This window comes from Populus alba, chromosome 18 (genome assembly GCF_005239225.2).
Source record: "Populus alba chromosome 18, ASM523922v2, whole genome shotgun sequence".
Taxonomy (NCBI): domain Eukaryota; kingdom Viridiplantae; phylum Streptophyta; class Magnoliopsida; order Malpighiales; family Salicaceae; genus Populus; species Populus alba.
The window spans coordinates 3,495,323-3,508,120 of record NC_133301.1 but is presented as its reverse complement, the minus strand read 5'-3'; the positions used below and the strand labels follow the sequence as shown (position 1 = coordinate 3,508,120).

At 37.6% G+C, this 12,798-nt stretch overlaps 4 protein-coding genes across 5 annotated transcripts; 3 read left to right on the top strand and 1 right to left on the bottom strand.

Moving 5' to 3' along the window:
• The first annotated feature begins 958 nt into the window (after positions 1-958).
• LOC118032791 (protein NRT1/ PTR FAMILY 1.2) lies at positions 959-2,140 on the top strand. Its single transcript, XM_035037576.2, has 2 exons — positions 959-1,634; positions 1,731-2,140. The coding sequence occupies exon 1, from the start codon at positions 1,085-1,087 to the stop codon at positions 1,631-1,633; it is 549 nt and encodes a 182-aa protein (XP_034893467.1). The 5' UTR covers positions 959-1,084; the 3' UTR covers position 1,634; positions 1,731-2,140.
• Positions 1,654-2,448, top strand: LOC118032787 (protein NRT1/ PTR FAMILY 1.1). Its single transcript, XM_035037573.1, has one exon. The coding sequence runs from the start codon at positions 1,654-1,656 to the stop codon at positions 2,446-2,448; it is 795 nt and encodes a 264-aa protein (XP_034893464.1).
• A 437-nt stretch (positions 2,449-2,885) lies between these two features.
• On the bottom strand, positions 2,886-8,893 carry LOC118032790 (tocopherol cyclase, chloroplastic). 2 transcript variants are annotated; one of them, XR_004684716.2, is made up of 11 exons: positions 8,416-8,893; positions 8,099-8,343; positions 7,910-7,989; positions 7,212-7,288; positions 6,703-6,872; positions 6,200-6,297; positions 5,526-5,633; positions 5,068-5,184; positions 4,675-4,824; positions 3,673-3,988; positions 2,886-3,393 (listed from the first exon to the last, which is right to left on the bottom strand). XR_004684716.2 is itself a non-coding variant. In XM_035037575.2 (10 exons), exons 1-10 carry the CDS (start codon positions 8,697-8,699, stop codon positions 3,812-3,814), a joined length of 1,506 nt encoding a protein of 501 aa, XP_034893466.1. In that variant the 5' UTR covers positions 8,700-8,893; the 3' UTR covers positions 3,415-3,811. The 2 variants fall into 2 exon arrangements, 1 of the variants encoding a protein (XP_034893466.1); XM_035037575.2 differs by lacking the exon at positions 2,886-3,393 and having other exon boundaries at positions 3,415-3,988.
• Positions 8,894-9,909: 1,016 nt separating this feature from the next.
• On the top strand, positions 9,910-12,265 carry LOC118032789 (pentatricopeptide repeat-containing protein At1g08070, chloroplastic). Its single transcript, XM_035037574.1, has one exon. The coding sequence runs from the start codon at positions 9,930-9,932 to the stop codon at positions 12,144-12,146; it is 2,217 nt and encodes a 738-aa protein (XP_034893465.1). The 5' UTR covers positions 9,910-9,929; the 3' UTR covers positions 12,147-12,265.
• Positions 12,266-12,798: the final 533 nt, after the last annotated feature.

Below are 12,798 nucleotides of genomic sequence, written 5' to 3'. Positions count from 1 at the left end.
AGCTACCTGGACTCTTACAACTAAGAGCGAGAGACTCATGGAGAAGTAAGGCGTGGTTCCTATGGTGGAACAGAGGGCAGGCGCAACTCCTGGATGAGTAGACTCTTGGAAGAGTGGTGGGCTTGTGATCATATTGAGATACTCAAATAATGACTGTCGCACTTGGAATATCTGTTTGAGGGGGTGTTGTAAGCCTTGGTGTAAGGCTTGATAAATCATTCCGGACCGAGCATGGCTGATACGCTCGAAGGGGAATGTTGTGTCCTAGAGACAAGCGTTAACACTCTTCAGATGTGATGTGTGAGACCATCTGGTTGAAGTGATCCTTTGGTGTAAGAAAGGGTGTGCTTTGGTGACTCTGGTGATTGAAAGGTTTGGCGAGTACCTATAAACTTGGCCGGAGACGCTCTCGGAATGGTAAGCTTGGAAGAGCTGCAAGATGCAAGCTTGTGCTGAAGAAGCAAGCGGACAATTGCCCCACATGAATGGCAAAGGGGGTGATTGTTAGGTATTGTCATTAGTGGGACTACCCCACCACCAAACAAAGTGGCCACCACCACCAAGCAAGTGGCAGCAGCCTTTGTTGAAGAAGATGGCAGCCACCCACTCCCATGTGCAGCTGCTGGAAAGAAGAAGAGAAGCTACCATCCTGCCTATAAATAGGCACCATACAAAGAGAGCTATGTGAGAGGGAGAATAACGTGAGTGTGTGAAAGAGTGAAGAGAAAGAGAAGAGAAAGAGGCAGCAGCCCTGCAGCAAGAGAGATGGGAGTTGAGTGATGAGATCCTCCTCCATGTATTTATTGTATTCTTTCTCTACTCTAATAAAATGACTCTCTCCCGTGGATGTAGGCGGTTTTGCCGAACCACGTAAAATATTGTGTCTCAGTGTGCTTACCCTCCTATGAGCAATAATCAGTTCATCACCGGTCGCCGGATTCCGCGCACAACAGAGCCTTCTTGTGAGTCATTTCCCGCTATCATATTCACCGAGTTTCTTCTTTGTTGGCCTTGCTTCCAAGTTTCTGGGGGGGGATAGGGGTTTTGAGTCTTGACCTCTTAATCTGTTCTGTTCATGTAGGGGATGATTCTTCTTTGGTTAACTGCCATGATACCACAACTACAACCTCCACCTTGTGACCGATTCACCGATATGTGCAGCTCAGCTACAGCAGGCCAACTGGCTATCTTATTCTTCTCTTTCGGCCTTGTATCCATTGGAGCTGGTTGCATTAGGCCTTGCTCTATTGCCTTCGACGCAGACCAAGACAACGAAGAGAACCCCAACAATGAGAGTGTCCTGCAGAGTTTCTTTAATTGGTATTATGCTGCAACAGGATTATCGACAATTATAGCATTTACTGTTATTGTCTACATAGACTACATTCAAGATAACCTCGGTTGGAAAGTTGGGTTTGCCGTTCCTGCAATTCTCATGTTCTTCTCTGCTTTAATGTTTCTGGTGGGTTCTTCCCAGTACATCATAGGGAAGACCTCCTCGAGCTTATTTACAGGTTTTGTTCAGGTTGTAGTTGCAGCATTCAGGAACAGAAAGCTCAATCTATCTCACAGTAGCATTGAACAGTATTACCACAGTGATGACTCTGAGTTCCAGGTCCCTGCTGATAATTAAGGTACACCAGTGTTAACATAATGACGACTCGGAGTTTTTCTTCGATGCTTGACTATCCAAATCATCCCTCCTTAATATTTCTCAACACTTTGTGCAGGTGTCTGAACCGAGCTTGTATCATAATAGATCCTGATAGGGATGTAAATCTTGATGTGTCAGCTTCAAATCCATGGCGGCTATGCACAGTTGATCAGGTAGAGTCACTGAAAGCTCTGCTTGGGGTCATCCCCATTTGGACTACAGGCATCATGATGCATATCAACTTGAACCAAAACTCATTTGCCACCCTCCAAGCAGTTACCATGGACAGGATCATCTTGAATTTTGAACTTCCAGCAGGATCCCTCAATGTGTTTCTGGTTCTCACTCTCACAATCTGGCTAACCTTCTATGACCGAATTCTGTTGCCATTGTTGGCAAGATTCACCGGCAGGCCACGTGGCGGGCTTAGTCCTAAAGTAAGGATAGGAATTGGTTTGCTAGTCCCAGTTGCAGCAAGGGCAATGTCAGCAGTAGTAGAAACCATAAGAAGGAAAACTGCTATGGAGGAAGGACTAGAAGACGAACCAGACGGTGTGGTGAACATGTCAGTAGTGTGGCTTTTGCCACCAAAAATCCTGCTTGGATTGGCTGAAGCTTTTAATTCAATTGGACAGATCGAATTCTACTACTCTCAGTTCCCTAAAAGCATGTCTACCATTGCGGTGGCTCTTTTCACTTTCGGAACCGCGGTGGCTGATCTGATAGGGAGTGGTTTGGTGTATGTTGCGGGCAGGGTTATCCACAGGAGGGAAGGAGAGCTGGTTCTCAAGTAATCTTAACAAGGGTCGGTTAGATGATTATTACTGGCTGATCACTGTCTTGAGTATAATTAATTGTGTATTATCCTGTATGTTTTTGGGCTTATGGACCTGCTGAGGACAAGAAGGAGCGTCTGCTGGAGTAGAAGCAAAACAAAATTGATTACCATGAGTTAAGGTTACCATGTCTTTCCTCTTCTTTTTATCTTGAGAATGGGGTCAGGGTTACCATTACTTCAGAATGGCTTGAGTATATTTTCTCCTGTAATTTTTCTTTTTGAATAAACATATTCTTAGATTTTTTATATATCCTTCAACACAAGGGATCCATAAATTATGAACCATGCCTAATCCGAGAGATATGGACCGGGATAAACAGGGGGTTATTGGCTGCTGAAGCTCATTTCATGTACAGTAATTTGTTTTTGAAAAATAATATACATGAAAAGAAAATGCAATTCAATTGTCTGCTTAAGTTAATTTAAAAACTAAAAAGTAAATGATATGAGTTAATTAATGATGGTTACCGTGCTAATAATAATCTTATAAAATACTTCTGTAAATTTGTTTTGTTGTGTTAAACTTGCTTTTGACCAACTTTTCCCGTATGAGACAAATCTGGAAGGATGAGGAATTTGGCATGCATGTGACAAAAAGATAAACATATCATAAGTGATATAAAACATAACATAAGATCGTAAACAGATCTGGATAACAGGAACACTTTTGAGAAATTTAAGGGTATAATTTCTGAAAATTATGTTTTGTTTCCATCTCTATTTGGTGTTTTCAAGAATTAGAGAACACCTGTTTCTAAGTAAACAATTCAGTGAATGCATCTTCTTTAATTTTCGGTTTATTAAGAAAAAAATCTGAAAAAAACCGAGAACAACTTCACAAGTAAAGGCACCCTTACTTTTGCTTACGGTTTTAAAGGCAATCGCTGCTACATTCTGATAGCTGCAAATGAAAAAATCAGGATAACAAACCAGAAAATATGCAATAAATGACCACAAAGTCGCAGAAGGTGCTGAATAAAAAGCGATGTAGGAAGGTATACAAATTCTATATTAGCTTTGCACTAGCTATGTGGTTAAAAAAAGAGTCGCTAATGCAAAATGCCTCAGAATAGATGAAGTCAGACTAAGGCAAGCACCCAGTTCCCTTTTAACTGCAGTTGCCCAAGCTAAATGTTATTTGAGTGAAATTTACAACAAAAGAACTGATCATGCAACTTACCGCATCATGGAGAAACATTCAGTCTGCTGTTTTGGGGCACAATGGATCGTCTTTCATACCAAACTGCCATCTTCCTTTCTCTGGCTCTTCAAACTTCCAAGTTTGATCCATTTTCATAATGAAAGAGCTGGCCTAGTGGTTATAAACCAGGGGGCTTGAACAGGGGAGCAAAACTAAAAATTCCATCCACATCAATGGGGGCTCCGATAGCACGGCTCACAAGCTCTGGCGTAGATGTCTTGCCTTTCCAGGTGGTAAACCATGGTCCTCCTCCAACTTCTACTAATGCCATGTCGCTTGTAACATCCAAAATTAACTGCATATAATAATGCTGAAAGTGTAGGAATATCCAAAGCCATAGTATGAACAAATAAACTAACTGGTCTTATTCGCTTCTTGAACAAGAACAAAATCAACTTGTAAAAGTGCAGATCCAAGAGCATATACCAATCACAACAATTGCATGCCAGGGATCAGCGCTTTGCCCCTTTGACAAATTACATTAAAAAATTGGATGCCAAGGATTTTCAAATTATTATGAGAAAACGCTCTCATTGGAATTGTATCAATCCATATGGATTTTAGCACATAGATAACATACAAGGTGTGACAAACAAAAATAGAACATCCAGGAAGCAAATTCTCACATGCTAAAAGCAGACTCTTCATTTCTCCAATGACAACTCTAGATTTTTAAGAAACAATCACTCATGAAGTCCACAGATGGACTCCTTTCACTGGTTTCATGGGATAATGTCACTGAAAATACATGTCAGAAGAACAAGTGCAACCTCTGGTTGCAAAACTTGTTTTATGTAAAGAAACTACATTGCAAGATAAATACTGTCACACAAGAAAAGTTCAAAGTTTTTGATGTTCTGTTGAATAGTTAGGCCGCTTAATGCTAAGAATAAATCCTGAGGTTAAATAGTATAGGTTAAGTGTTTTTGCGCATGAAGTTGATGAACATGTGGATATGGGAGAGTGAGAAGTAAAATGCACCTTCCCCTTAGTGCCATCATATCGACGTTCCCATATTTGCAATTTCAGAAAACCAAAACAGGTATCTTTACAAGCTGGAGAAAGCCCAGCTTCTACTGTTGGAGCACGCAATGCTGTTCCCAAATCCTTTGTTGTTGCCTCCAATTCAACCTGAGTAAGGACAACAAATTAGACCTCTAGTTGATAGTATAACTCCAACTTGTCATTATATGTATCCATAAAAGACTTAAGAGGTCATGAAAAATCATGTGGGCAAGCATGTTCTTCCTTTTTCTTTTTTAATGTTTTCACATGTTTAAGTGAAGAATAATACCAAACTTACAGGGACATCAGAGTTAAAAGTGGATTTATACTGCGTGACTGTGAATACTAGAAACAGGAAACAGAAGATACCAAATGTGTCCCGTTGTCTGCAGCCATGTACCAGTAACCCCATGGAGAAATTTCCCAATTTACAACACCATTCCATGGCACAAATTCATAGAAAATCCCATCATAATGTACTCCAACCTGCACAGGTGGACATTGTATTGTGTGTCAGTTTATTTAAAACAAGTGCGTCCAACTTGTAAACTTGAATATGTTTTTGGCTTTTCTTCTATTTCAGGATCTCAAACTAAAGATAGTAGGCATATTCAAACTCATGAATAATATTCAAGTTCCATATGAAAACATAAAGGGTAGCTGAGGTTCCATGAAAATTGCATATCATTGGTTCACTATCTCATTCTTTACATGCATTTAGCCATATATATTCCTAAAGAGCAGAAAAAACTTATCTATCTAAAAAAAATTGCTGAAACAAGGGAAAGTGGAGAACAATAGTATTGGAATTGTCATAGGAAAGTTACCAATGCAGCATTTTCAAAAGTCTCACTTGGTCCAGGTATTTGCCTCAAACCACCAGCTGCAGTCAAAGCAACTTCTCCACTTGCACCTTCAAAGACATTACATTGAACCTATGGTAAAATGTAAAACATCAACAATTAGCATGCAGGCATTCAGACTTTTTCTTTTAATTTTTTTTAATTTTCTTTTCTTTCAGGTTAGGCATCCGTGGACAATTGCAAACCTAAGATGCATTAGCAAAACATCGTCCCAGCGATAATTCCCAACAACTTCAATAACTTAAACAGAGCAGAGATTTCTTCACCAAAAATTTCCACTAATCAACAATGCATAAAAAATAAGCCATCTAATCAAGTCCATGAGAAAGCAGGCTAATGAGCCAGAGATAAAGTTAATGTGCTTTCTTCAATTTCTGTACTTTGAACCAACATGTAATGACAACACAACATTCCCACACCACACATCAAAACGTGAATTGGGGTGAATAATATTGATGTAAGGTCACCTTTGTATGTTGAAAAGAGGGTAAATAGTTAATTATTAGTCATGCAAAGAGCAACAGTGAAAGTAACTTACCCACCCTTACAAAGTTATGTAAGCATGAAATTCCATGTGAGAAAAACATATAATCCATTAATACACAGATATTTACCACATGAAAGAAATAAATATTTACCCAAAACCATTTTCTTGGGAAGGCTCCACCCCAGTTCTTTTCAGAATAAGAAGGAGCATCTTCAAACTCAAATCTTTCACCATCCCACTCTATCCATCCTGTGTACAAACAAAACCCAAAGCATTATTCCCTAGAAAGCATTGAACCTAATCACAATACTCTTTGCCAATGTGACAGCAAAAGGAGCCAAAAACCTAGAATATAATTATTTCTAAAGCCTATGGATATTCTGCTCTCACAAACTTGTGACCTTCATAGCAGCATGAGCACTTAGAAATTATCAACGGAGGCTTCTGTAAATTCTTGTAAGGTATTTACTTAGAAGGGGGGAGAAACGAGAACTGTAAGAAACAAGAGCTGATTATATATAATGAGTAAGAACAGTTTACAAAGATCATTGATTTTATTAGACAACTTGTTGTAAAATAGAATAAAAGAATCATAATCAATATCAGATTGAAAGTTCCAAAACAATTATAACCAGAAGCAAGAATAGTTAATGCCTGTTGAAAGTCCTCCGGCCATGCATATTTGCCAGTGGGGTTCAAATACAGGAAAAGCAGCAAGCCACCCTGCAGTCGACTTCTGTGTAGACCCAACATTACCCCATCCATAAACAGGCCGTGTGCTGTACTGCCAACGTGCAGTTTTCACTGTTTCCACATAATCTGACCTGCAGTTAGAAGAAAAGTCATGTCAAACTACCAGTGCTCAAATAAATTAGAAACAACCAAGGTATTAAAAATATATTTGATTATCAAAATTTCAAAAATGAAATATATTTGATTTTCCCCGACTTACCCAATCGTATTATTTTCTCACCACTTTAAGCATAGATAAGGAGGTGGACTAACAAAGCATTAGAAAGTTTGATCCATTATCCTGAATGTGGCACTGAATGCAGTGTGACATGCATGCATGATTTTACAAAAAAAGCCCCCATGCATGTGTGATGTTACATCCTGAAACTCAATCTCTACACTATGGGTATGGATGATAAAAGTGAGAATACCTGCCATCATCACGAATAAAGCCTTGGTGCCAAAGTGGGCTTACTTGAAATCCTTCTAAAACTCTTTTATCAAATTCCTGCACAAATTAAATATTACAAAATGTAAGTTGTAACTTGGATTCATTTGACATGGTTAGCCTCAGCAAGAATATAAACCTAGCAAACCAAGAAATACTTGCACTAAGTCTAACCAAGCAGACAGGAAATTGAGAATCCACTCTAAGTTTTCAGGTTTAACAGTCTTATGCAAGGAAATGTAAAATAAACAAAAAAATATCTAATACAGAACTGAACAGGAAGGCTAATGCTGATATATTCAACCACTTCAAAACTTATAAAAAAAAAAAGGGTACAGTAGCTAATGTGAATTCCTACAAATTTTTCAGACATGAGAAACCATTTGAAGTTACGGAAGCAAAATGAGACATTTCAGTTAAATTGTTAAAGAGGACTTTTCTTATTTTCCTCCGCAGCTGTATTGCACAATTTTAAAGAATTGCAACTCTGACAACATTCTTATGTACTATTAATCCACGGCTTTGTAACTGAATAAAAAAGAAATCCTCTCTTATGCATTCAAACTAAAAAACCCAAATGTTAAAACCTTATAAAATTGACAAGGTTGGACATTCTAAAAAAAATGATAAACAAAAAGAATATCAATATCAACATTTAAGATGAACAAGAGAGATTTCAACCTGAGGAGGAACCTCTTTAGTTGGAGGCCGCATGTTTCTCTCAGCAACAAAAGTATTCCCCAATACCAGCTCATGCCTACCTAAGCATCAACAAACAAACTAATAGTAACAACTTTAACTCTTAAACACAGAATCTTATAAATTCAAACAGTTCCCATAGCATTACAAAGAGGGGGGGGGGACACTTACTTCCCCAGAAATTTTGCGATTCTTCAGAGAATTGGCAAATATACTTGTCATAAGCCCCTAGAATCTGAGCACCAACTCCAATTGATCTCGATCCATGCTGTGCCGACTCCAAGGCAGTCAATTTCTTAGGAAACGCAGGATTCTCCACTGAATACATGAAACAGAAATTCTGTTTCCGCTCCGGTATCGACACTTTAAAATACCAACCTTCAAAAAAGTTCCGCGTCGTCCCATCATAATGGTACCTGTCAATTTTATTGAAATAAAATTACAATTTAGGAATAAATAATTATCAAGAATTTAAAAAAAAAAATTACCCGCTGTGAGGTGTACGGAGCCCACGATTAGGTGGCGTAGGCACATAAACTGGACTCACACTCCTCTCATTTTCTCCTTTTGAGGCTAGTGAAGTATCGGTGTTGGTGATGGGAGTGGACGCCGCCAACAGTGGCGATGATCGGAACCCTTGCTTGAGTGATTTCGATGGAGGTATAGAAAAGATAGAATTTCGAGAGTGATAGAGTTTGATAGAGGAATTAGGGTTTGTTAGGGGTCGAAGTGGTGAGAAATTAGGGGAGAAATTGTGAATGTGTGCTTCCATTATTCTAAATTCAAGATTTTTGAAAGATTAATTGAGTACTGGAGAGAGTGAGAGAAATTAAGAATGGATGGCTGTTTGGAGAGAGAGAGGAGCAGGGGGGTTTGAGGCTGGCATTTATACACCAGCACAGGAGGAGGTGTGTGAGCGAGAGAGTGAGGTGGCGGCAAAATGGAAAATGGAGACAAAAGGGAAGTTACCGGCAACGCTTGCCATTTCTTTACCGTTTATTTAAACGGTGCTATAAAATTCACTTTTGGTTCTTACATTTCTTATACTTTCTTATATTGATCCTTTTGATGTATCAAGGCTGCCCTAATTGAACCATTTATCGCTGGCAGTTCAAGATTATTTTAAATTTAATTGAACCATTTAAGATCTTGTTTGAGTCAAAGGTTTTGAGGTTTGTTTAGACCTCTAAAAACACCAAACATTAATCACATGCTTTTGATTTTTTTTAAAATTAGAATTTTTAATGATACATATTCAACATGAGTGTGTTTGAAAGTGGAATGTTGTGTGGTTGAAATTCTTTTTTGCATTAACCATGGCTTTAAAAATGTTTGATTATTCAATAAGCATTATATATATATATAATATATATATATATATATATATATATATATATATATATATATATTTGCATGAAACTGGTTGAAAAATCTTTCTTAAAATATTAATTAAGAAAAATTATAATTTATACATTTTCTTGAAATATTTTTTAAAAACTTAATAGTAAAAATTATGACAATATAAAAAATATACACCGATGAATAATTATCTTTTAAGAGATTATTTAACTTTTTTTTAGCTAAAAATAAGTAAGATATTCTTTTTTATTTATATGTGACTTTGTACTATTGCATAATTATTGTATGGATTGGTAGAATATTTGTAGTTAATGTTGATGTGCATGCAACCATTTTTATGCAATAGAGTAATAAAAGATGGTGAACGGAACCAAATTAAAAAAAAAAGGAAAAAATAAATAATTCAAAAAATTAATTAGACATGATTATGATATATAATTTATAACCAAGAAATAATTTATGAAAAAAGTAGTTATTTATCAAGGGTAAAATAAAGACATTTTGGAAACTATAGAGGTAATATTGTGAAATCTTAAGATATGAGGGTGAAAGTGAAACAATAATAAATCTACAAGGGTAAAAATCCGACCTTCTTCTTGTTTGAAAATTTTGAATAGAGGAACTCCAGATTCACAAACTACAAATGAAGATGGTGGTATTGGCTTCACCCGTAAGTACTCTCCAAGCTCTTTCCTTCTCTGATTCTTCTCCTCCATACAAGCTTGTCCATGACCATCCTTCTCTAACTCTCCTTTCCAACTGCAAAACCCTCCAGACTCTCAAACAAATCCACTCCCAAATCATCAAAACTGGCCTCCACAACACCCACTTCGCTCTTAGCAAGCTCATCGAGTTTTGCGCCGTCTCTCCACATGGTGACCTCTCTTATGCTCTCTCGCTCTTCAAAACCATTCGAAACCCCAATCATGTGATTTGGAATCATATGATCAGGGGTCTCTCATCGAGCGAATCCCCTTTTTTAGCTTTAGAATACTATGTTCATATGATTAGTTCTGGTACAGAGCCGAATGAGTACACCTTTCCTTCTATTATCAAGTCATGCACCAAAATTAGAGGTGCCCATGAAGGGAAACAGGTCCATGCACATGTTTTGAAGCTTGGGCTTGAACATAATGCCTTTGTACATACTTCGTTGATTAACATGTATGCTCAAAATGGTGACTTGGTTAATGCAAGATTAGTGTTTGATAAAAGTTCTATGAGAGATGCTGTTTCTTTTACTGCTTTGATTACTGGGTATGCTTCGAAGGGTTTTTTGGATGAAGCTCGAGAGTTGTTTGATGAAATTCCTGTGAGAGATGTTGTGTCGTGGAATGCTATGATTTCTGGGTATGCTCAGGGTGGTCGAGTCGAAGAGGCAATGGCATTCTTTGAAGAGATGCGTAGAGCAAAGGTTACACCTAATGTGAGCACAATGCTTAGTGTCCTTTCGGCCTGCGCTCAATCAGGATCTTCTCTTCAACTGGGCAATTGGGTTCGGTCTTGGATTGAAGATCGTGGACTTGGATCAAATCTTAGGCTTGTAAACGGACTTATTGACATGTATGTTAAATGTGGAGATTTGGAAGAAGCCAGCAATCTATTTGAGAAAATACAGGATAAGAATGTGGTCTCATGGAATGTTATGATTGGTGGCTATACTCATATGAGCTGTTATAAGGAAGCCTTGGGGCTATTTAGGCGAATGATGCAGTCGAATATAGATCCTAATGATGTCACTTTCTTGAGCATTCTTCCGGCTTGTGCTAACTTGGGTGCGCTTGATCTTGGCAAATGGGTTCATGCTTATGTCGACAAGAACATGAAGAGTATGAAAAATACTGTTGCCCTTTGGACAAGCCTCATTGACATGTATGCAAAATGTGGTGATTTAGCGGTAGCTAAACGAATCTTTGATTGCATGAATACTAAAAGCTTGGCAACTTGGAATGCAATGATATCTGGGTTTGCCATGCACGGGCACACAGATACGGCTCTTGGGCTTTTCTCAAGAATGACTAGTGAGGGGTTTGTACCAGATGACATCACTTTTGTTGGCGTGTTAACAGCTTGTAAGCATGCTGGTTTGCTAAGTCTTGGACGCAGATATTTTAGTTCAATGATCCAAGATTACAAGGTTTCTCCGAAATTGCCACACTATGGATGCATGATAGATCTTTTTGGTCGAGCCGGGTTGTTTGATGAAGCGGAAACCTTGATGAAGAATATGGAAATGAAACCAGATGGGGCCATTTGGTGCTCTCTGCTTGGAGCTTGTAGAATTCATAGACGCATTGAGTTGGCTGAATCTGTTGCCACGCATCTTTTTGAACTAGAACCTGAAAACCCAAGCGCCTATGTGCTCTTGTCAAACATCTACGCAGGAGCTGGTAGATGGGAGGATGTAGCAAAAATAAGAACCAGGCTAAATGATAACAGGATGAAGAAAGTTCCTGGTTGTAGCTCTATTGAAGTAGATAGTGTGGTGCATGAGTTTCTTGTTGGTGACAAGGTGCATCCCCAGAGCAATGAAATCTACAAGATGTTGGATGAAATTGATATGCGTTTGGAGAAAGCTGGTTTTGTACCAGATACGTCAGAGGTGCTTTATGACATGGATGAGGAGTGGAAAGAAGGGGTCTTGAGTCATCACAGTGAAAAGTTGGCCATTGCCTTTGGTTTGATCAGTACAAAGCCAGGGACAACAATCAGAATAATGAAGAATCTTCGCGTGTGTGGAAATTGTCATTCTGCCACCAAATTAATTTCAAAGATCTTCAATAGAGAAATTATTGCAAGAGATAGAAATCGTTTCCACCATTTCAAGGATGGTTCTTGCTCATGTAAGGACTACTGGTGAAACATTTTTGTAAATAATATCTGAGAAATCAGGAAAAGGGTGAATAATTTGTTTTGTTTTCTCAACGTATTGTAATGTAACTGGACAGTTTTTCATCAATACATATAAGATGTTGGATCCACAGATATAAAAAAAAGAAAAAGAAGAAGACTTAGACAGTAATATTCCAATAACAAAAATTCTCAAAGTATTTATATTTTAATTCTCACATTTATCATACCAAAACAAGAACAAACACTCTTATTCCAATAACAAACATTCTCTAACATGTTTCATTAAACCAATTTTATACAAATCAATATTATCTTATGTTATTATATTTTAACTAGAAAAAAAAACAGTAATATTCTAACTCATAATCTTTTAGTTAGTGAAAAAAAAAACCATATTTAACTCAAAAGTTGAAATTGTTCAGTGAAGCTAGAGAGATAATTTTATATTATTCAAAATTTATGAGATTCTTCATATCAGTATTGGAAAATAAACTTGTCATCAGCAAAAAGGTACCTGCAAATTCAAGCAAATCATTCCATCGGAAAAATATCACAAGATGTAAATCAAAATTATAAAACAATTCCCAAATTCAATCTATAGTATTAATGTTAAGATCACAAAACTAATTTTACCCGCTATGAGGAGTTCGGAGATCTTT

Bases quoted from the DNA above. Each gene is read 5' to 3' on its own strand.
- LOC118032791 (XM_035037576.2), top strand. From the start codon at position 1,085: ATGATTCTTCTTTGGTTAACTGCCATGATACCACAACTACAACCTCCA.
- LOC118032787 (XM_035037573.1), top strand. From the start codon at position 1,654: ATGACGACTCGGAGTTTTTCTTCGATGCTTGACTATCCAAATCATCCC.
- LOC118032790 (XM_035037575.2), bottom strand. From the start codon at position 8,699: ATGGAAGCACACATTCACAATTTCTCCCCTAATTTCTCACCACTTCGA. The intron at 6,873-7,211 runs GTATTCTCACTT...TTCTAACTGCAG, and splicing joins TTTATTCGTGATGATGGCAG to GTCAGATTATGTGGAAACAG. The intron at 5,185-5,525 runs GTAACTTTCCTA...CCACCTGTGCAG, and splicing joins CTTTTGAAAATGCTGCATTG to GTTGGAGTACATTATGATGG.
- LOC118032789 (XM_035037574.1), top strand. From the start codon at position 9,930: ATGAAGATGGTGGTATTGGCTTCACCCGTAAGTACTCTCCAAGCTCTT.